Source organism: Babesia bovis, chromosome 1 (assembly GCF_000165395.2).
Source record: "Babesia bovis T2Bo chromosome 1, whole genome shotgun sequence".
Classification (NCBI taxonomy): Eukaryota; Apicomplexa; class Aconoidasida; order Piroplasmida; family Babesiidae; genus Babesia; species Babesia bovis.
Genome location: NC_067396.1, coordinates 682,077 through 700,306, shown reverse-complemented (window position 1 = coordinate 700,306; position 18,230 = coordinate 682,077). Strand labels below are relative to the sequence as shown.

Here is an 18,230-nt window from a genome sequence, read left to right as displayed (position 1 = left end):
TTCACGAAATGAATATATACTTCTTCTAGGTAGATCTATTACGGTATGCTGGTATGCATTATATACGGTGTAAGCTTATACGTTATTTTATCCGGCACTATATCCACTAACTGTATGTTAAATCGCACAAGCAATCAGCTGATCCAATCAGTGCCAGCATTGAGGAATCCAGGGCTCTCCAAAAATATCAACTCTTTGGATAGATCCATATATACCAAATGTTATTCCCTAAGCCATTGTACGTTGTATAAGTTGCCAAAGGCAGCCTTCTGTCTTGGTTGTGCTAGACAAAGATGTGATTCCATCAAAAGGGCTCCAGTAAATACCACATTGACAAATCCATTCAATAGTTCCTCTGGCAGAATACGGTATTTAACAATGACGGGGCCAAGTTCAGACAATAATAGCATGGATAGCGACGGTTCATATCTAATCGACGCAGCACTGTATCGCAATGGAGATAACACTCCGGAAGACACTAAGTTACAAATACGAATAAGCAAACAGGAGAAGGTTTTGTTTGATCTCTTGAAGGAGTGTGTGGATTCCAATAATCTGAATATCGGTAAGCAATAGGGAATCGAATAAACAATTTCCAGACCTCAGGGTAGCTGGAGGATGGGTAAGGGACAAATTGCTGAACCAAACTAGCAAGGACATTGACATTGCCTTGGAACACATAACAGGTGTTGATTTCTGCAACTATCTGAACGCATTCACGGAAAAAAGCTATGGATTCCACAAAACAGTTGGCGTAGTGAAGCGAAGGCCCGAGCAATCGAAGCATCTAGAAACAGCGACAATAAACATCATGGGACTGAATATAGACTTTGTTAACCTGCGTAGCGAAGATTACGCCCAAAATAGCAGGATACCTATCATGAAAATAGGGACGCCATTTGAAGATGCTATGCGCCGAGATTTCACAATAAACGCTTTGTTCTACAATATTTCGAAAAATGCAATTGAAGACTATACTGGAAAGGGAATTGACGATCTTAAGGCAGAAGTTATACGCACATGCTCACCTGCATTCGGTACATTTTTGGATGACCCGCTTCGAGTTATAAGAGCTGCACGCTTCGCGGCCAGGCTGGGATACGCCTTAGACAGTGATATAATAAAGTCAGGGTCAGACCCGGAAGTGTTAGCACAGTTATCCCAAAAGGTAGTGGATGCCGTTATCCCAAAGATAACACTGTAGGTCGCCAAAGCAAGAATAGCGCAGGAGCTTGATGACATGCTGATCAAAGGTGATACTACTCTGGCCTTTGAAATCATGAAAACATTTGGTGTGCTCCCTATACTTGTGCGTGATAATCCAGGTATGTGTTATTAGTGCTGTGATACAGAACATAGGTGATGCGCCATCTGACAGCCAAATCGATACCGGCTGTCAGACTATGGCATGGATGAAGCAATGTCTCGCTGAACTCAAATGGGATGATGTTGACCGACGAATACTCTACATTGCGGCATTCTGTGTACCACTCAAAGGTGAGTTCGATGAGATTGGTCCCAATAGATATAGATGAACCACAAGTTGATAAGTGCAGTTACACGGAACACGTCATCAAATCACGCCTAAAAATGCCAAATAAACTGGCTTCCGGGTTAGTACCAAGGCTATATTAATATATGATCCAGGGCTACTACTGTTATAGAAGGAAGTGAGATGTTCCTAGAGGCTATCAACAAACTACCTCCGGCAAACCCGGATTTAAGAGAGCTTCTTGGAGGCATGATTCGGTCTATAGGGCCCCTTTGGAAGGTAAGTGCTACACGAGATTTTTATATGGTTCCAGGAAGCACTAATTCTCTGCATGACTAGGGAAAGCTTTGGCGTAGATCCACGGGAATTAGCGGGAAAATACAATAACACCAGGGATGTGGTGTATTCCTTGGATATACATGAGTCATATAACCTCAAAGCACCCATTACAGGGAAAGAGGTAGGTCCAGAGAACTAAAACATAAATTTAACAGCTCATGGAAGTACTGCCTACATTGTCACGTGGGCCGAAGTTTAAGGAAGTCCTGGATTTCCAAATCAAACACATACTAAGACGACCCGATATGAGTAATGATGAGATTTTAAATCTCATTGTTAAACATTTTAAAAATTAATAGCAATGTCGATATCAATGCAAACTATTTACTAGGCGCCATTGAAATTGTGGCATTGCAAAACGAGGTTAAACCCGTATACTTGTCAATGCGACCTTCCTTGTTGATGTAATGGTCTAAAGCGTCCAACTCAGAATCCGATATGTACAAATAACGACCGCGCTCGTCAAGTAAACCAAATAAACGACCCTGGAGCTCCAAATCGTTCAAACGGCTGGCCACAACCTTGTGATCTAAATCGAATTTAGCAGCCAACTCAACTATAGTTGTCATCTTCTTTTCAATAACAAAATTTATGAAGTCCTCCACATCAAAAACCTCATGATCCTGAATAGTACCTTCCTGCTCAACAACAAATTCAGATGCTATAGCTTCATAGGCCTCCTGTGCCTTGGCTGCGCGCTTCTCTTCCTACAAAAAATTGTCATACAACGCATCGACCTACCTCCTCCTGGCGTTGACGCTCCTTCTCCTCTCGGCGTTTTTCACGCAAATCATCACGCTGCTGCTTTAATTTTTCCTTTTCCTTACGCTCTTCATCAATTAAGGCGCGCTGTTGTCGCTTCGCCTCCTTTAATTCCTGCTTCTTACGCTGCTTCACAGTTAATGACCTGGAATCTGACTCGACTTCATTAGAAGAAGCTTCATTAACAGCTTGTATAGGTTCACTTTCAGATTCCAAAATTGTGGGTAGCCTAATAAATAAATGAATATCAAATATAGCAAACAACCTCCCAGAAAAAAAGTATATAATCAGCAGTGTAGACAGAACTACCACAATCACCGCAACGGTGTAAGACACCGGCGATTCTACCTTGTCATCCATCACATCATTAATGAATGACAAAGGTATGTGTTCAATGGATTAATCAACAGAACTTCAGGTACATGGGGAATGTGTAAGATATGCATACACTATCCAAAGAGATATACTCATGGATGATGAAGAAACCAATGTGTATACAGAATACGCCAACTTCCCTCCTCTGTATACAGAACAGGTATGTTATTCACGTGTTATGTCCTCTTAAACACGCAGATCAATGACCTCGTGCTCTCCAAACAACTGGAAATATGGGAGTCTATCGTAAGAAGGAGCATCGCAAAGCACGGGGCTTACATAATCAACGAGGAAAGTAATGAAAAGCCGCCATTCTATAATCCAGATATCAACCGTAAGGTAAAACGTAGCTTCATGGTACTCATAGGACAACACCTAATAGAAAGAGGATATGGATTCTATATACACAGTATTAAAAGGTTCTGTATAGACAATGGATGTACAATATGGTATGCCCTGTGTTTAAACAAGGATTCTAAAAACAACAAGCTGTGCAGTATACATGACCAAAAATACCAAACTTTTTCAAAGGTTAAAGCACACGATACAAATATTACCACGTTAAAAAGAAAACGTGATAAACTGGAATCGGATCGTATTGAATTGGGAATATTTCCAAAGACGCTAGATGAAACTGGTGAACAGGTACTCGACCATGTCAAATCAAAACTTGCCGCAAATCAAGTAGAAACATTGTATTTTTTATTTTTTTGGGGGGGCGAGACAACCAAACGCTATAATAGCTGGGCAGAAGAACATATAGCCTTCATTCTTGCAACATTGGTACAAAAGCAAAAGATTGCAATCATACCTAGCGATCCAGCGTTCACGAAGACTCTCAGCAGCAAGCAAGTGGGTGTACAACTTCTTTAGGCAGTAAAGTAAATGACCATGGCGGACCATCGAATATAAAACTAAAACATATATACATATAAGCGGAGAATACTATATAAGGGTACATAACATTAAAATGCATCGCTGGGGCCTCAAAAATATATTGTCATTTCTCTTGTTATACATTTAATGAATATTTTAGGTGTGATTACGGTGTATCGAATTTCTTGGACTTGGTAACAAATAACACCATCTAGGTAGTGTAACTTTGCTAGACGTGGGATATGGCAAATTGGTCACTCGTCGTCAACGAGGTATTAAAATGCTACCTACCCTTAAATAGTATTCTCCGCTTATATGTATATATTTTTTAGTCTTATATTCTATGGTTGCGCATAGCGTCTCTACGTCTCGCTAGTTAGGAACTATCATGTTGTTGGTTTTTCTGCTCTTCCTGTCAATTCCAGCTGCGTATATTGGATTATCAGAGCTAAATTCTTACGATTCGGAATTTTTACAAATAATGATGAATTATGCAACCACTACTCTGTTGTCCCTCGGGTGCTCATTTTTTGTACTGCTCATCGCAAACCTAGGTATCGTGTGGTATCTAAAACAGCAGACGAAGTGTGACAACGAATTCGTACTGAACTATGTTGGAAATACCTGCTTCTTTGTTGGATGTGGCTGTTTCTTTATTATGCCCTTTTTGACACTGCCAGAGCAGTCAAATGGAAGTTAAATGTATATCCAGAAAGTCAATTTGTACGAGAGCTTGTTATACTAGTGGTCAATGGACGCACTGCAATCATTATTAATCGTAAATCGGAAGGCTATTGTTTGTTGAATTCTATAGGTGGTATGTATCCACGCCATAGGTACATATGAAATCTGTATGTATTGCTAGGATCACACCCATATCTTCGTTGGTTACATATACAAAAATGGTATGTCAGCGCTAGCACAATCAGGCACCATTTGTATATGGTGGCAAAACAAGAATTTTTAATATGATTCTTGCATTTTATATACATGATTGACTGGTTGGTACTTAAAATTGTTATGAATTAGAATGGCATTAAATAATATTAAATGCTTTTTAAGCCCCCTGTAACATAATAGACATGACGTAAGTCTCCATGCCTAACATTCAAACGAGTAAATGTATAGCAAAATTAACATGGCATTTGTAGTGCACCAAAAAATGGTATCATACATTCGTAATATGAACAATGAACCATTATTTAAATGTTAGATATATTGCCCAAGGAATGAGACCAGGTGTGGCATTATCATGTTGCTAACACGCTAGAATCCCATAGGCAGCAATATGTAGTATTTGAAATCAAAATATTAAAGGGCAATCATGTCTTTGATGCATGCGATTCATAAAACTTGCGCAGAGAATCTATCAACTTAGCAGAACCGTAGCAAGGGTTATCAAGGTTGCCGTTTTCACTTAGCGATTTAACAACATAGTCAGGAAGGTAACTACGATTTTTTTCATCGTTGTATCTAGCGTCAAGCAGCACTAGAGCGGCAAAGTCGTCCTTGTGCCGCATGGCCCTACCTATACTCTGGTTTACAATTTTATAACACGTGATGGTGCTTATATCATTCGATAACATGTTGTAAAACTCTCGTCTTTTCAGAGGAAGGTCCACTTGAGATGCTAAAATTACGTTAAATCTACAAAAGATAACATACCTCTACACTTTAAATAACTACGACGCAATCGCAACTTCACCGTTTCAGGGGGATATGGAAGACCAACTAGTAATACCAAACGAGCCAAACCATCGTGAAAGTCAACACCCTCACTCTGAGACCCGCCGTAAACACCAAATAGAATAGCACCTGTCGTAAGTGCAACCTTACTGTACTCACCAAACGTATCAACATTCTTGTCTGCAAACATATGACAAACGCTATCAACAAATATACCTCTAGACTCAAAAAACACCTTCTTGTTGCGGAGTATATTAACACGCTCCGGAGCACGTTCAAAGGCAGATTGAAAACTCTCCAAAAACGTATAACTAGAAAGGAAACAGACAATCCCGTTTGGAACAACCGATGATAGACGCTCAATAAGGTTGAATAGAACAGATATCTCACGCTTCTGCTCACGTGAGTTGCTGTCATAGACTAACGTGGATCCTTGGTCATCTGCAAACAATTTTGAACTAAAACTAAAACATACCGGCAGCTAAAACAGATACGTAAAACCGATCTATGGGAAATACAGGTGGAGCTTTGTGGATTATGACATCAGAACCGAATGGAGAAAGTGAAATGAACTCCTCAATCGGAGTTAAAGTCCCACTCATCAACAAAATGCTCTTGGCATCACGAGTCATTGAACGGAAACGCTCATCAGCCGATACATTAAAGACCTCTATCTCAAAATCGTCTGTCGATGGTGTGAAAATAACACGGTCGTAAAGACTGGCAGATAACAAAGTAGAAATAAAATGCCGGAATGTATACACAGCACTGGCATCAGATTCAACAGATTTAGGTTGGTCAGCTGGTAACGCTTTAGCCAATCTATGAGCTACCTTCATGCCAAAATAACGCATGTTCTTACAAAAATCATCAGATGATAGAAATCCGATCGTACTATGTAAACAAGCGCTTTCAAGGCCTAAAGCAACCAAAAAACGAGGAATTGTGAACACCTGAGAAGCTTTTGAAATACGATTTCCCAGTAATACAGTCTTGCAGTCCGCAAAAGTCTGACAGAGATTGGATAACGCTGACATCGAATCCTTAGCAGCGTCTGTCATAGTGCTTCCGTTCTTGTTCAAGTACGATCTGCACTGTTGAATCAATGCACATAATACGCGACCTGATATACGACCTGACTGAGCCTCAGACATAGCACTAAGGAGGTTATGAGCTTCGTCAATGATAAGGATGTTGTCCTCTATTTTCAAATTCATACTCTGACGAATGGACTCATTAAATACCGATATATAAGGAACCAAAAGAACGTCACAGTCCTTCACATTCTTGTTAGATGCATAATACGGACACGCACCAAAAGCTGTACCAAAAACACGTAAATCCTCAAGATCCATTGGATAGGCAATGGATGCATCCATCAATAGACTTACATCGTCACGTAAATCACAAGATATGGAGCAGCATTGCTCGTTAAACTCTTCATTTGTATGACAATTAGATCGAACGGACTCATTAATACAAGTGTGGCTACGACCAGTCACAAAACCAATCTTCACATTCTTACTCAATGCACCCAAACGACGAAACTCCTTCACATATTGATTAAGCTGAGAAAACGTCCTGCTACATATTATTATCTGTACCTTGTCCCTTTGTAATCGGGTTGTTTTACCCAAGTGCCCCTTAGTTTCAGATACTAATTCCCTACGACGCTTCCCTGTGTAACGAGGATGGATACCTCCCTCATCAATAGACAAGTGACATGACAGCCTTTCGCGTATCTTAGCAAGTTCCTCTGTTTCATAAGCAATTGTACACTCCGCCGTTAAACGATGCTGAGCTTCAATGGATCGTAGAGCCCATTTAGGCACATTCGTGTCTGTAAGTAACTTGCTATCCAATACACAAACATACCCATACAATCGTCCCTCTTTAAACGTTCAACAGCATCATTAATGCGATTTTCATCAAGCCTAGACAATTATCTATGCATTCGAGATATATTACCATGTCAAAGCGCTGCACAGCATCGCAATGGTCTTCCCAGATCCTGTAGGCGACTCAAACAATCCAAAATCAGATTCCTCAATACAACGGTAGGAATCATGCATCAGACGTTTCTGAGACTGCACACATCATGATAACAGTTGACGAATGAACCTACCGGATAAGGTTCAAAGGGGAGTGAAAACACTCGCTCCTTTTGAGATTCCATCCTCTAATATAACATCAAACGCAAATATAATGCATCGCACTAACGCAAGATGACATAATACATATAAAGTGCAGTAAGATACTGAAATGTGTGGACAACGCAAGGAGTGGTACCCCCAATTGACCAGGAGCCGACACTGCCAAAGTCATTAAACTACTTTTTCAATAACACCATGTGCATTCATTAAAATGACATAAGAATCGAACACAAATGGGTGTGCTTTAATTTCCTATACAGAAACAATATACTCCCAAATAATGCACATTATCACTCAACATCGGTGAGAACAGGGTACTACTATATTGTAACACGGAATGGCACAGATTCAGTTGTTTTGGTAGTAACATTTTGATTAGGTTAAATTACATATATATCGTCAATGAATATGAAAACGATTTATATGGGCAATATGCAACGTGACTCGCAGTAACACAGCATCAAAACCAAACTATAAAAAAATATATTTCTACACCATGAAAGACGTCAATGAAACGCTTAAGAGACGATGCGCTCCAAGCTATAACATGCTATTTGCTTATTTCAAGCAGCAGGGTTAGTTTTATCTCGGATATATGCTCATTTCGTGGTAACACGTCAGTTATACCATGAAACTTATGATATTTCACCCCTTTTTGTATTATTGAACCCATATAGTGTTCAAAATAACGTGGTAGTACTAAATGCTTCTCATTTTTGGCATCAATATAACAATTGCAGGCTACTCCGATGAACTCGCTGGCTCCGAAGCAAGAAAACGGATGAACCAAGGCGAGTCTCCAGGCCTCCAGGGAATAACTGTACCCGCAGTACAGCAAGTAGGCCTAGGATCTAATAGCGTATATGACAGAGCTAGTCTTCTAAGGGGTGTTAAAATAAAGCCAAAAGAGATGGAACAGGCATGGAGGATACCCTTGTCCACAACTCCTGCACCGAAAAATAAAATCGCCGCTAAAAACAAAATACCAATTACCCTTAAAATATCCAAGACCAAGCAAGCTACATTGTCAAAACATGAACACGGAGAAAATAGGGAGATTCCAAATGATAATGGTCCCAACAAAGATCCAGTGGGAGTCAAAACTAGTAGCATCATAGCTAATCACTTTTCACATGATGTTGAAATCGGTCCTGCGGAGCCTGTATCGCATCCGAAGCGAACAGTGGACGCTTCCGCCCCTACCATGGACGATATAAATAAGTGGATCCAGAAACTATATGCGCAACATTCAATGGTAAGTTGATAAGGCAGTATAAATCCCACATGTTACATTCAGGGTGCATGCTCAAGAGCATTCCGTACTAAAATAAGCGAATTCGTTGAAAGTATTGTCCAAAAATACAGGTTAGTATCAGTAACGTATATTGCATCGGCTTTAGAAACGGGACACTAAAGTTCAAAGACATGGTCATACCCAATGCGGATGATATTATGAGTGGGCATATCAACACCAAACAAAACAGTGACACGTCCGAAACTGAGCTAAAGCAAACCAATGATAAACATAGAACCCACGATAGTTCAATGAAAACTACAAAGCAGAAAATAAATTCACAATGGAAACGAGGAGATAATGAATTATACGGAGTTGATTGCCCGAGAATACAACGAGTAAGGCCCGTTGAGACTAATAGTGGTGATGGCAAAAAACAACAACGGTCTGAGAGATTTAAAAGCTTTGCCAATACTCAATCGGTATGTTGCATAGTGTCATTGTAATTATCTATAGGTATATAATTTCAGTCCGAAGAAAGGAGTGGCTATCGTTGGTGTATGCGAAGCATTAGAAAAACCGTACCTGAGACTAACTGCGGAACCGAACCCTGCAACTGTTAGACCAGAACATGTGCTTAAACGAGCGTTTAGGCATGTGTTTGATGAGTTCATGAAGACTGGGAATTATAAATACATAGAAGAACAGTTTAGGTCAATACGACAAGATATTCAAGTGCAGCATATACGTAGTCCGTTCGTGGCCAAGTTATACGCTACAAACGCACGAGTTGCCCTAATATACGGAGATTTAGATCAATTTAATCAATGCCAAACGCAATTGAGGCAATTGAATTGCCAGCTCAACGACATGCCGCATTATAGATTGGAATTCGAGTGCTATTTTATGATGTACCTCGCAATGCAAAATATGCAAATGGGAATGCTACGATACTTACGTATGTTTTCTAGACGTTATTTAATCATTAACCAGGCATTCTGACATCAGAGTTCAAAAATACATCGTACTTCATATATGCCAATAAAATCAGAGAAGTATTGGCTGAAGGCAACTTTGTGGAATATTTCAAAATGGCAGATACGAGCCAAATGGAAGCTATAAGGTGCCTAGAAGATGTATATAACGATGCCTTCTCTACAGACGACTTTTCAGAAGGGCTGACATACCGAGATGTAACCGCCGCAGAAATGAATACGACAATAACTAAACCACCTTTCTTTTCACAGTTCTTGTTCAAAATGTTTGAACCACGCTTCCGCATGGACGCTTTAGTAAACATGGCTAAAACCGCCATGTTTCTCTCCGTAGATACTGTCAAGGATGTACTGCGGTTCGTGTCCACGAAGGAGTGCGAATCTTTCATCACGTAAGTTAGGCGTCATTAGTGTATATTATACAGGACAAACGGCGCTGTGTTTAACGCAAATGGTAACATAGACTGTAAGAAATCTTTGGAGGCATTCCTTGCCTCACCGTTGCTACGCAATAAAAAATTGTAATATATTAATTACTTGACAAGTTAATCAAACCTTCCAAACCATAGGAGGTGGTAGCGTATCTAGCATGGATAGGCTCAAGCCCAAATCCCTTGTGATCAATCAAAGATAAAGCAGCTAAGGCAAAGAATGTATGGAATACATCCCCTATGTAACCGGGGAAGTAAGCTATACCTCCATCGTCCCTATTCTGAGAACGACAAATAAACTCTGTGAGCTTAGTCTTGTCAAACCATGCAGATCGGCCTTAGAGAATGTGTGTTTAATAGAATTTTAGCAACGCACCAATGTTGGTTAATGCAGATATTACCCACCAAGAATAACAAATATCGGGAGCCTTCTCTGCCCTGCCGTTACAACCACCACCTAAAATGTTTTGTTAAGCCATACAAATATAGTCATGGCACATCAATGTATACAATCGTCATGCTTACCTGGAGTTTGCCGCTCTGATAGCCATATACCCAAAGCAGTAGTATCAACCAAATGTAACGCACCCAACTCCGACAATGCTCCAACGCAACAGAAAGTAGCAGCACCGTGTGACTCACCTTCGGGGTACCACCCAAAACCCCCGTTAGGATTCTGGCAGTTAAGTAAAAAATCAACGGTTTTGCTCATGTCAATAGTATCTAAACCACCTAATACCGATAGGCATATTACCCCGCTGTATACGTGACTACAACATGATTTATGATTTTCATCATAGCTTACCGAGCATCAGCCTCACCAAAATGGTCGCTGTTGAAACTGCCATCGCGATTCTGCAACAAAGAATTGGACGCCAAAAAAGGTATAGCACATAAATGGACTATGAATGTAGCACACAAAATGCACTTTAAAGGTATCACATGTTTATATAAACGATAACAGTTGGGATTCTTTAAATGAAACAAGTGTTACCCGCAATTCCAGACGTACCTGTAATCCTGATACGTACTTGATAGTACATTCCTTATCTATAACATCTTGCTTGCCAAGCAAAGCAAGGGATAGAATTGCGTACTACAATATATCAATCCATAAACAAACTGACTAACGTGAGTTGCGATAATTGAAGAAGGATGACCGGGACCGTTGCCAAAACCGCCATCGGGATTTTTCGACGCTTCTATTATATCCAATGCAATGGATTCTAACCGAACGTTAAGCTTCGGGTGAAGAATATCATTGACCTTGCCCTTCAATAGAGATATAGCTGTAAGAGTCCAGTATACTCCGCCAATCTTAATTGGCTCATAAGCGAATCCTTCAATGGATAATCTTTCATTTAAATTATTCAACAGAAAGTTATAAATAGCTTCATGGTTGATGTGTAAATCATCGGTCATTTTGTAATGTGCTGAAGCCAAAATAAAATTACATGTGGTGTGTAGAATACCAAGATAATATGACACAACAAAATTTCAGTCGTTGATACATAAAGATGGCTAACTCAACAGATGTAGTACAACGTCTTCTTGTGGAATCCGATTGTGTAAGTTGTCTGATAATATACTCAACAACGAACAGGCCACCCTACCAATTATATCGAAAGCGCTTAATCAAGATATTAACGAATCCATAAAGTAAGTTATAATGGTACTATGTATCTCATACTTTATAGTGTTGTATCTGAATTTGCTGCTAATAAAGATGACGTCGCAATTGTTTATTCCGTATCATATAAAGATGACCAAAACAATCTCGTCTTATCGCACAAAACAAATACTGAATTGACAGGTATGTGAGATTCCTTGTTTTCGTTATCTTGAGCCCATATGCATCGGTTAACCGGAATTTAAAACTCCTAGAAACTACGTGCCATAATATTTGTCAGCAGTTATAGCGTTCTTTTGCATAATCGTGGATGAATTATCTTTAACTAAAAATGGTTCATGTTAATGCATAATACAGGTCTCAAAAAGTCTGGTAATGATTTAAGTACTACAATTTTCGCGCTACGTAGAATGACTGTAAAAAGTGCCTGCGAAGTGGATAGATTTTGCTGGCTACATGAAATTGATGTGATAAAGAATGAACTCAAAAATGCGGCCATGAGCGAAATGCTGTACATACCAAAGTAAGTACTCCAAGAGAAAGGATAATAATTAACAGACACGCTCAATGGGTAAATGGAGTTGTAAAACCAAGGAAATATGAAGTAATAAAGCAAGGGTAAGCCATATTAAGATTAATTATATGCACCCTTCAGGGATAGTGCCCTTTGTGCTCCTTCAAGCATTCGCAAGCCATCAATAGTTCAGACATTTCAGCAAATTAAAAAAGAGCCAAAGAAGCAGTTAAATAATCTGGAAACTATCAAGACTGAAAGAGAAAATAAGCGTCCAAAGGTTTCGAGTACAAAGGCAAATGAAAACCATGTCAAAGATAACATTACTGCTGAAACATCACCACAAAACAAAGCAAGCACTCCGCCTGACGTAGTGCAAAAGAAGGGACATAAGGAGTCTGTTATCACTGTGGATGTACCTCCAATTAAAACAGAAGGTTCTGTATCTAAGAGGGTAAATGAAAAGACAAAGTTAAACGCAAAACGCCATGATGTAACTAGCGAGAATGATAAAGAAGAAGATGTGACACTGTTTGGATGCGGTAAGATCTGATGGTGACCATTCATACCTATGTGCAGAAGAAAATGTTGAAGAGGAGAACCCACAACCTCAAAAATCTGTACCAAGCACGCATACATATATCGAAAAGGTAAGCTGCTATCTATTATGAATAAACATCTGTCTAGGTTACAAAGGAGAGGACATATGTCGACAGTGGATATTTTGTGGTTGAAGAAAATGATGAATACGTACAAGTATCAGCTCCAACCAAGAATGATTCAGTATCTTCATCGAAGAAAGAAAACATAGGGCAACAAAAACCAGATATTAAGAAGCCGGTTCAACAATCAACGCGTAAGAATCTTAATCAATCTACCCTAATGTAAGTATACATCGCCAATGTATCAATGTACTACAGGTCATTCTTCAAAAAGTAATAACATGGGTCATATTCCCTTGTGTTTGATTGATAATAATTAAGAGCAAAAACACTTATATACACATTATGCCATACGTTCAATCTCCTGTTAATTAGAACAACGTTTTGGTGGAATCTAGAGCTTAAACTATGGATTCGTGGCGAAACATATTGATTATATCAGCATATTTACAAAAACTAATCAGCTCAAAGTTTGTGTTTTAGAATTAAATAACACAATGTGTATATTGTGTTGATTGAAATGTATATTCATGTGTGGGTTGCACCGAAATAAATATGTAGTACTTAATAAGATCATTTCATGGGCCTACTAACGGTCATTCTGTGCTGTTTAATAGTGTCTGATGTATGTGGGTATCGTAGACAAGGATTATATAGTCAATATAAAAGTATAAAACCGGTTTTGTCGCCTACTCGTTTACTCTATACCCATAATCATACACACCGCCTAAACGCTGCATCGGAAGAGCCCGAGGGAATCACCCAATCTTTGCCTATTGTAGCTTTAGTGGGTAGACCAAATGTAGGCAAATCCTCGCTGTTCAATCGTGTATCAAAACAGGTAGGGCAATAGTGTCATCTAAAAGATGTAAATAATAATACGTCTATTATTGTATTAATAATTTAACAGTATCACCGAGGTAGCATTGTGTCAGATGAACCAGGAACTACGAGGTTGGTCTCAAATATATCACGTACGTACCTTCCTCAGGGACCGACAGTATGCACTTGCCGAATGGGAGGGCCGTAAATTCCGCCTAGTAGACACAGGTGGTATTGGAGATGAAACAATATATGCAGAGTCCGTATGTATCACATAGCAGCAAAATATCTAATTCAGATAAAAGCACAATGCAAGGATTCGCTAAAGGAGGCGCAGGTCGCAATCGTCATCGTCGACGGACAATGCGGCATTACTGATGCAGATATCGATGTTAGCAACTTTGTTTTAAATGCAAAGAAGCAGAATGCTCAACTGCGGATCATCCTCTGTGTTAACAAGTGCGAAGCTTTCCACTTCGGTGATGTCCTGGCAGAGGTGAGCACTGCAATACGAAAAATACATTATCACAGCAATTTTGGAGGTTAGGATTGGGGAAACCGTACCCGGTTAGCGCAATCCATGGTACTGGGCTAGCTGAACTGCTGATAGAGTTTGTAAGATGTTGTTGCCACATGACAGATACAGATGCGTTAAAAACTTTGAAACGTCGACAGTGGAAGATGATCATGATGTAATCGTATCTTTTGTTGGAAGGTAGTCTTCCAAACCATTCCTGCTATTGTATATAGACCAAACTGCGGCAAGAGCTCATTGGTTAACCTCCTATCAGGAACCAATCGTTGTTTAGTATCTTCAAATGAAGGAACTACGTTGGACAACGTCGAAGTTACGGTCTCCGAAAGTGAGTTGCGTCACAGTAGGTGCGGCTATATGGTAAAATAGTGCAGTGAGGCTGCTGTATTGTGAACCACGTGTATATGTTATATGAGTTACTGTCACATTGTGCTACAGAAGGTCGCCAATATCTCCTCATAGATACGGCAGGAATGCGAATACAAACACAGAATCGTCGGTCATTCCTGCCTAAAGGACGCGGTTTGAATGTATGTACCTATGAAAAGTGGAACCATGATATTGTATAGGCCATCAGAAGGAGTGATGTATGCGTACTGGTAATAGACGCCAATTGGGGTATCTCACGTAATGATTTAAAACTAGCGGAAGTTATAAGGATGGAAAACAGAGCAGCAGTTATTGTTTGTAATAAATGGGATCTTATAGATAAAGATCCTAATGTGTATAAGAACGCCCTCGGCTACGTTAAAGATAAACTGCACTGGGTGGATTACGCTGACGTCATATTCACTTCGACAAAAACGAAGCAACGTGTTTATAATATATTGCAGGCATGTTCCGACGCCTACGATCAGGTAGGTCCGTGGTCACTTTTTTACATTGGAGTGATAGTTCTCAAAGAACTTCCCAACTGCACTGCTAAATGACGTACTACACGAAGCTCTCTTCTTACAAAAGCCACCATATATACATGGAAAACGACTTAATATATATTACGTTTGCCAGGTAGGTACAAAATGTAAAGACCAAATGATGCTGTTAGGTTCATAGCAAGCCACCGGGCTTTGCCGTTTTCTGCAATGACGAACGTCTTTTGACTGCAGAATATGCCGAATATCTACAGCTATTCTTCCGGAAATCCTTAAATATCGTGGGATGCCCTATAAAGTAAGCGATTCATGTGCCATATCATGTGTACTAGATGGTACCCAAGGGCAAAAAGAAGAAGACATGTGGTACCAGACATGAGAAATCCTCAAAACAATAGATCATACACTTCAAATGGGATGCTTTCCCTCTGACTGAAATTCTTAGTCGACTGTAAAACCTGGAATGTAAAGATTATGTCCAATCCCTAGTGCACAAATAAATGGAATCTTCAAATATAACCCATTTATATGACTCCAATGTTCACGTATCTTTCACATGTATGGTTCCAAGTCACCATCCTTAAGGTCAATCCTTACGCGTAAGGAACAACTTGGGCATTCAGACACTAGGTTGCCTATACGGCATTAACATCTGATTAAATATACTTACCATCTAAAAGCTGACCCAATGAAAATTCAAAAAGATCGCCGCATGGACACATATAGTAAAAAATCTTTTGATCTTTGTCATAGTGGCAATCTCCTAATGCTATTGTTTCATATATTAGATCATCTTGGAATTCCCCTTTATTACCAGAGCTCACTACTTTTAAACGACTGCTATTGTGGGTTGTTACCGTGGTATTCGTTTGAGAAGTCATTATTGAAGTGTAATCGCAAAAGTACTTACTTATGACACTACAATCGAGGTTGACAATACTGTGATTTGTTATAAAATAAAAGGAAGGTTGGTTGTCATTATGTCAATTTTGATATGTAAAATAATGTCAATGTGATATGAAGATAGTTATATTCATATGTGTGTTGATACACACTCTCTACGCCGCAGCAATATCATCAAAGTCCTATGAGTGGAATAAGCAGTTGCAGTACCATAAACCATATATATACGCAAAGGAGTGCAGTGTAGCATACAGGCAAACAACCTACGGACGAAGACAATCTCTATCAACAGTGGTATCGCCCTTGTCACAACCAAGTTCTCTAGAAAAGACAACCTCACCGAACATAGAATTACATCGCACTTTTCTGAACATCTGGAAGAACTATAGCGCTAGTATTTTATTAAGCGCTGTATACAGCATTAGAATCTTCAGGTTTCTGCTGTACATTAGGAACCTTTTGGAGTGGTTACCTCAGGCTAATCCGTATATATTCCCCTTTGATGCTATTTATCAAGCTACCAACGCATATATCAAGCCGTTTCAAAGCATGATACCCGTCTTGTACGGGGTGGATATCAGTACGGTTATCGCTTTCTTCATCTTAGAACGTTTGGAGTACCTGTTGTCCCATAAACCGGGTGTAGCCCAAGCGGCGTTATGAACATAAAATATAAGGTAACTGGAAATCTGTAAAGACTGATTAGATGTGTTTAATCTTTTAAGAAAACAATTCTATCCATCGTTGTTGCTAGCAGCTTGAAGAAGCGCGTTTTTAACCGCTTCATTCTTTGAAAATTCTGCTACCACATGTTTTGCTACCTGGAGTAACGTTAGCACCTACAAAGAAAAGGGCAACCTACAGTTTCCAATGTAGAGTTGAGAAATGAAAACCCAGTTATCCTAAAATCAGTCGAACACTTGTAATTGCATAATCCTTCATCTACGATCTCAAATGTAGCAGTTTCTTCGTAGCTGCAACCATATTATTCATCATCTCAAAAAACTTGCCTATAAGTATTTCGCATAGTTAATCCTATTGTTTTGTGTGATATTTGCTTCTTGTCAATATCTACACAAGAGTCTTCAAGGACCATGTATTCTATGCTAGGTCCTATAATGTAGTCTGTAACACTGTTAGTACGTAGATCAGAGAGAAAATGTAATTTAAAATAATAACTTGAAACATCTACCGTTACTTTGTACATGGAGATTAACTTGTGAAAGACATTAGTTAACTACAGTATTGCCATGGCTACATGGAATCCACAGATAAAGCTTCTAGCAAAAAACATATTAACAACACCGTTTAAATAATGAAAACTATGTTAATTGTGTAATCACTGTTATGAATCTAATGAAACAACTATATATGAGGTCAGAAATCGCTAACTTACGTACTATCGGAGGGAGATCGTACTTCACTCGAGCAATGCGTTGGACCTTAAGCTGACGTAATTCAGGTAAAACTTGATGGTTTATTGTATATACTTCATGAACATGAGGATAGTACTTTGAAGGATACATACGATAAAATGCTCCCTGATAGAATTTTATGAAATAGCTTGACATTCAATATAGCGTGCACGGAAACGTTAAATAGAGCTACACATATGGTTAAAATCTAAATAAAACACACAACCAAACTTCCCCAATCAAGATTGCAGCTGAAACTCTTTGTAAATAACATATTAGAAATAATGCCAAAAATAAAAACAGCGAAACATAGGTGTAGACATGGTATAGGAATGTCGATGAGAATTATATATGTGCTTGTGCATCGAATAGTTGTTATAATTCGTTGTAATAACGCGTTATCCGTCAGTGTGTACCGCGGTAAAGAATCGTGCGAATGTAATCACTTACTACGTACTATACACTGAAATGGAACTTAAATATCTTATATAGATCATCGTTATATACTTGTTACCAGCGTTCAAAAAAACATGA

The 18,230-nt window shown here is 39.2% G+C and overlaps 12 protein-coding genes across 12 annotated transcripts; 7 read left to right on the top strand and 5 right to left on the bottom strand.

The window, feature by feature from the left end:
- Positions 1 to 22: 22 nt before the first annotated feature.
- Positions 23 to 2,131, top strand: BBOV_I004650 (Poly A polymerase head domain family protein). Its single transcript, XM_001609064.2, has 8 exons — positions 23 to 565; positions 600 to 1,168; positions 1,205 to 1,325; positions 1,360 to 1,497; positions 1,532 to 1,613; positions 1,648 to 1,771; positions 1,806 to 1,952; positions 1,987 to 2,131. The coding sequence occupies exons 1-8, from the start codon at positions 46 to 48 to the stop codon at positions 2,125 to 2,127; spliced, it is 1,842 nt and encodes a 613-aa protein (XP_001609114.2). The 5' UTR covers positions 23 to 45; the 3' UTR covers positions 2,128 to 2,131.
- A 15-nt stretch (positions 2,132 to 2,146) lies between these two features.
- On the bottom strand, positions 2,147 to 2,966 carry BBOV_I004640 (DDRGK domain family protein). The gene is made up of 3 exons (XM_001609063.2): positions 2,859 to 2,966; positions 2,573 to 2,822; positions 2,147 to 2,538 (listed from the first exon to the last, which is right to left on the bottom strand). The coding sequence occupies exons 1-3, from the start codon at positions 2,951 to 2,953 to the stop codon at positions 2,152 to 2,154; spliced, it is 732 nt and encodes a 243-aa protein (XP_001609113.1). The 5' UTR covers positions 2,954 to 2,966; the 3' UTR covers positions 2,147 to 2,151.
- Positions 2,967 to 3,056: 90 nt separating this feature from the next.
- On the top strand, positions 3,057 to 3,909 carry BBOV_I004630 (ESCRT-II complex subunit family protein). Its single transcript, XM_001609062.2, has 2 exons — positions 3,057 to 3,128; positions 3,167 to 3,909. Exons 1-2 carry the CDS (start codon positions 3,063 to 3,065, stop codon positions 3,839 to 3,841), a joined length of 741 nt encoding a protein of 246 aa, XP_001609112.1. The 5' UTR covers positions 3,057 to 3,062; the 3' UTR covers positions 3,842 to 3,909.
- A 94-nt stretch (positions 3,910 to 4,003) lies between these two features.
- BBOV_I004625 (putative integral membrane protein) lies at positions 4,004 to 4,762 on the top strand. The gene has a single exon (XM_051766981.1). The coding sequence runs from the start codon at positions 4,233 to 4,235 to the stop codon at positions 4,542 to 4,544; it is 312 nt and encodes a 103-aa protein (XP_051623888.1). The 5' UTR covers positions 4,004 to 4,232; the 3' UTR covers positions 4,545 to 4,762.
- A 400-nt stretch (positions 4,763 to 5,162) lies between these two features.
- Positions 5,163 to 7,722, bottom strand: BBOV_I004620 (DNA repair helicase (rad3) and DEAD_2 domain containing protein). The gene is made up of 7 exons (XM_001609061.2): positions 7,656 to 7,722; positions 7,499 to 7,617; positions 7,406 to 7,464; positions 6,006 to 7,370; positions 5,747 to 5,971; positions 5,510 to 5,710; positions 5,163 to 5,474 (listed from the first exon to the last, which is right to left on the bottom strand). Exons 1-7 carry the CDS (start codon positions 7,704 to 7,706, stop codon positions 5,167 to 5,169), a joined length of 2,328 nt encoding a protein of 775 aa, XP_001609111.1. The 5' UTR covers positions 7,707 to 7,722; the 3' UTR covers positions 5,163 to 5,166.
- A 388-nt stretch (positions 7,723 to 8,110) lies between these two features.
- Positions 8,111 to 10,438, top strand: BBOV_I004610 (SAC3/GANP/Nin1/mts3/eIF-3 p25 family protein). The gene is made up of 7 exons (XM_001609060.2): positions 8,111 to 8,258; positions 8,424 to 8,938; positions 8,981 to 9,048; positions 9,084 to 9,399; positions 9,434 to 9,875; positions 9,911 to 10,304; positions 10,338 to 10,438. Exons 1-7 carry the CDS (start codon positions 8,180 to 8,182, stop codon positions 10,435 to 10,437), a joined length of 1,914 nt encoding a protein of 637 aa, XP_001609110.2. The 5' UTR covers positions 8,111 to 8,179; the 3' UTR covers position 10,438.
- A 1-nt stretch (position 10,439) lies between these two features.
- On the bottom strand, positions 10,440 to 11,767 carry BBOV_I004600 (putative geranylgeranyl transferase type-2 beta subunit). Its single transcript, XM_001609059.2, has 6 exons — positions 11,475 to 11,767; positions 11,356 to 11,439; positions 11,149 to 11,198; positions 10,869 to 11,113; positions 10,720 to 10,800; positions 10,440 to 10,680 (listed from the first exon to the last, which is right to left on the bottom strand). The coding sequence occupies exons 1-6, from the start codon at positions 11,763 to 11,765 to the stop codon at positions 10,442 to 10,444; spliced, it is 990 nt and encodes a 329-aa protein (XP_001609109.1). The 5' UTR covers positions 11,766 to 11,767; the 3' UTR covers positions 10,440 to 10,441.
- Positions 11,768 to 11,845: 78 nt separating this feature from the next.
- On the top strand, positions 11,846 to 13,470 carry BBOV_I004590 (uncharacterized protein). Its single transcript, XM_001609058.2, has 9 exons — positions 11,846 to 11,911; positions 11,947 to 12,002; positions 12,041 to 12,156; positions 12,331 to 12,496; positions 12,532 to 12,591; positions 12,629 to 13,029; positions 13,067 to 13,137; positions 13,175 to 13,371; positions 13,408 to 13,470. The coding sequence occupies exons 1-9, from the start codon at positions 11,861 to 11,863 to the stop codon at positions 13,424 to 13,426; spliced, it is 1,137 nt and encodes a 378-aa protein (XP_001609108.2). The 5' UTR covers positions 11,846 to 11,860; the 3' UTR covers positions 13,427 to 13,470.
- A 249-nt stretch (positions 13,471 to 13,719) lies between these two features.
- Positions 13,720 to 15,818, top strand: BBOV_I004580 (putative ribosome-associated GTPase EngA). Its single transcript, XM_051767537.1, has 12 exons — positions 13,720 to 13,990; positions 14,060 to 14,103; positions 14,141 to 14,234; positions 14,270 to 14,467; positions 14,503 to 14,582; positions 14,618 to 14,686; positions 14,722 to 14,834; positions 14,945 to 15,036; positions 15,076 to 15,363; positions 15,401 to 15,514; positions 15,552 to 15,676; positions 15,711 to 15,818. The coding sequence occupies exons 1-12, from the start codon at positions 13,730 to 13,732 to the stop codon at positions 15,808 to 15,810; spliced, it is 1,578 nt and encodes a 525-aa protein (XP_051623009.1). The 5' UTR covers positions 13,720 to 13,729; the 3' UTR covers positions 15,811 to 15,818.
- An 18-nt stretch (positions 15,819 to 15,836) lies between these two features.
- BBOV_I004570 (CSL zinc finger domain containing protein) lies at positions 15,837 to 16,342 on the bottom strand. Its single transcript, XM_001609056.2, has 2 exons — positions 16,049 to 16,342; positions 15,837 to 16,013 (listed from the first exon to the last, which is right to left on the bottom strand). Exons 1-2 carry the CDS (start codon positions 16,257 to 16,259, stop codon positions 15,931 to 15,933), a joined length of 294 nt encoding a protein of 97 aa, XP_001609106.1. The 5' UTR covers positions 16,260 to 16,342; the 3' UTR covers positions 15,837 to 15,930.
- Positions 16,343 to 16,353: 11 nt separating this feature from the next.
- On the top strand, positions 16,354 to 16,971 carry BBOV_I004565 (YGGT family protein). Its single transcript, XM_051767720.1, has one exon. It carries the CDS (start codon positions 16,396 to 16,398, stop codon positions 16,942 to 16,944), a length of 549 nt encoding a protein of 182 aa, XP_051623867.1. The 5' UTR covers positions 16,354 to 16,395; the 3' UTR covers positions 16,945 to 16,971.
- A 33-nt stretch (positions 16,972 to 17,004) lies between these two features.
- On the bottom strand, positions 17,005 to 18,039 carry BBOV_I004560 (PRELI-like family protein). Its single transcript, XM_001609055.2, has 5 exons — positions 17,920 to 18,039; positions 17,678 to 17,822; positions 17,292 to 17,406; positions 17,144 to 17,255; positions 17,005 to 17,102 (listed from the first exon to the last, which is right to left on the bottom strand). The coding sequence occupies exons 1-5, from the start codon at positions 17,968 to 17,970 to the stop codon at positions 17,016 to 17,018; spliced, it is 510 nt and encodes a 169-aa protein (XP_001609105.2). The 5' UTR covers positions 17,971 to 18,039; the 3' UTR covers positions 17,005 to 17,015.
- Positions 18,040 to 18,230: the final 191 nt, after the last annotated feature.

Bases quoted from the DNA above. Each gene is read 5' to 3' on its own strand.
- BBOV_I004650 (XM_001609064.2), top strand. From the start codon at position 46: ATGCTGGTATGCATTATATACGGTGTAAGCTTATACGTTATTTTATCC. The intron at 1,498-1,531 runs GTGAGTTCGATG...CAATAGATATAG, and splicing joins ATTCTGTGTACCACTCAAAG to ATGAACCACAAGTTGATAAG. The intron at 1,614-1,647 runs GTTAGTACCAAG...TATATGATCCAG, and splicing joins CCAAATAAACTGGCTTCCGG to GGCTACTACTGTTATAGAAG.
- BBOV_I004640 (XM_001609063.2), bottom strand. From the start codon at position 2,953: ATGGATGACAAGGTAGAATCGCCGGTGTCTTACACCGTTGCGGTGATT. The intron at 2,823-2,858 runs GTTGTTTGCTAT...TTTATTTATTAG, and splicing joins ATATACTTTTTTTCTGGGAG to GCTACCCACAATTTTGGAAT. The intron at 2,539-2,572 runs GTAGGTCGATGC...AATTTTTTGTAG, and splicing joins AGCGTCAACGCCAGGAGGAG to GAAGAGAAGCGCGCAGCCAA.
- BBOV_I004630 (XM_001609062.2), top strand. From the start codon at position 3,063: ATGGATGATGAAGAAACCAATGTGTATACAGAATACGCCAACTTCCCT. The intron at 3,129-3,166 runs GTATGTTATTCA...TTAAACACGCAG, and splicing joins CTCCTCTGTATACAGAACAG to ATCAATGACCTCGTGCTCTC.
- BBOV_I004625 (XM_051766981.1), top strand. From the start codon at position 4,233: ATGTTGTTGGTTTTTCTGCTCTTCCTGTCAATTCCAGCTGCGTATATT.
- BBOV_I004620 (XM_001609061.2), bottom strand. From the start codon at position 7,706: ATGGAATCTCAAAAGGAGCGAGTGTTTTCACTCCCCTTTGAACCTTAT. The intron at 7,618-7,655 runs GTAGGTTCATTC...TGATGTGTGCAG, and splicing joins TCCCCTTTGAACCTTATCCG to TCTCAGAAACGTCTGATGCA. The intron at 5,711-5,746 runs GTATATTTGTTG...ATATGTTTGCAG, and splicing joins GGTGTTTTTTGAGTCTAGAG to ACAAGAATGTTGATACGTTT.
- BBOV_I004610 (XM_001609060.2), top strand. From the start codon at position 8,180: ATGAAAGACGTCAATGAAACGCTTAAGAGACGATGCGCTCCAAGCTAT. The intron at 8,259-8,423 runs GTTAGTTTTATC...TAACAATTGCAG, and splicing joins TGCTTATTTCAAGCAGCAGG to GCTACTCCGATGAACTCGCT. The intron at 9,400-9,433 runs GTATGTTGCATA...AATTATCTATAG, and splicing joins GCTTTGCCAATACTCAATCG to GTATATAATTTCAGTCCGAA.
- BBOV_I004600 (XM_001609059.2), bottom strand. From the start codon at position 11,765: ATGACCGATGATTTACACATCAACCATGAAGCTATTTATAACTTTCTG. The intron at 10,801-10,868 runs GTAAGCATGACG...AAAACATTTTAG, and splicing joins ATCAGAGCGGCAAACTCCAG to GTGGTGGTTGTAACGGCAGG. The intron at 10,681-10,719 runs GTGCGTTGCTAA...ACATTCTCTAAG, and splicing joins ATCTGCATTAACCAACATTG to GCCGATCTGCATGGTTTGAC.
- BBOV_I004590 (XM_001609058.2), top strand. From the start codon at position 11,861: ATGGCTAACTCAACAGATGTAGTACAACGTCTTCTTGTGGAATCCGAT. The intron at 12,157-12,330 runs GTATGTGAGATT...TGCATAATACAG, and splicing joins AACAAATACTGAATTGACAG to GTCTCAAAAAGTCTGGTAAT. The intron at 13,138-13,174 runs GTAAGCTGCTAT...ACATCTGTCTAG, and splicing joins CGCATACATATATCGAAAAG to GTTACAAAGGAGAGGACATA.
- BBOV_I004580 (XM_051767537.1), top strand. From the start codon at position 13,730: ATGGGCCTACTAACGGTCATTCTGTGCTGTTTAATAGTGTCTGATGTA. The intron at 13,991-14,059 runs GTAGGGCAATAG...ATAATTTAACAG, and splicing joins TCAATCGTGTATCAAAACAG to TATCACCGAGGTAGCATTGT. The intron at 14,583-14,617 runs GTTTGTAAGATG...TGACAGATACAG, and splicing joins CTAGCTGAACTGCTGATAGA to ATGCGTTAAAAACTTTGAAA.
- BBOV_I004570 (XM_001609056.2), bottom strand. From the start codon at position 16,259: ATGACTTCTCAAACGAATACCACGGTAACAACCCACAATAGCAGTCGT. The intron at 16,014-16,048 runs GTAAGTATATTT...AATGCCGTATAG, and splicing joins ATTGGGTCAGCTTTTAGATG to GCAACCTAGTGTCTGAATGC.
- BBOV_I004565 (XM_051767720.1), top strand. From the start codon at position 16,396: ATGAAGATAGTTATATTCATATGTGTGTTGATACACACTCTCTACGCC.
- BBOV_I004560 (XM_001609055.2), bottom strand. From the start codon at position 17,970: ATGTTATTTACAAAGAGTTTCAGCTGCAATCTTGATTGGGGAAGTTTG. The intron at 17,823-17,919 runs GTGTGTTTTATT...AAATTCTATCAG, and splicing joins TTGATTGGGGAAGTTTGGTT to GGAGCATTTTATCGTATGTA. The intron at 17,407-17,677 runs GTAAGTTAGCGA...ACAGTGTTACAG, and splicing joins CGATCTCCCTCCGATAGTAC to ACTACATTATAGGACCTAGC.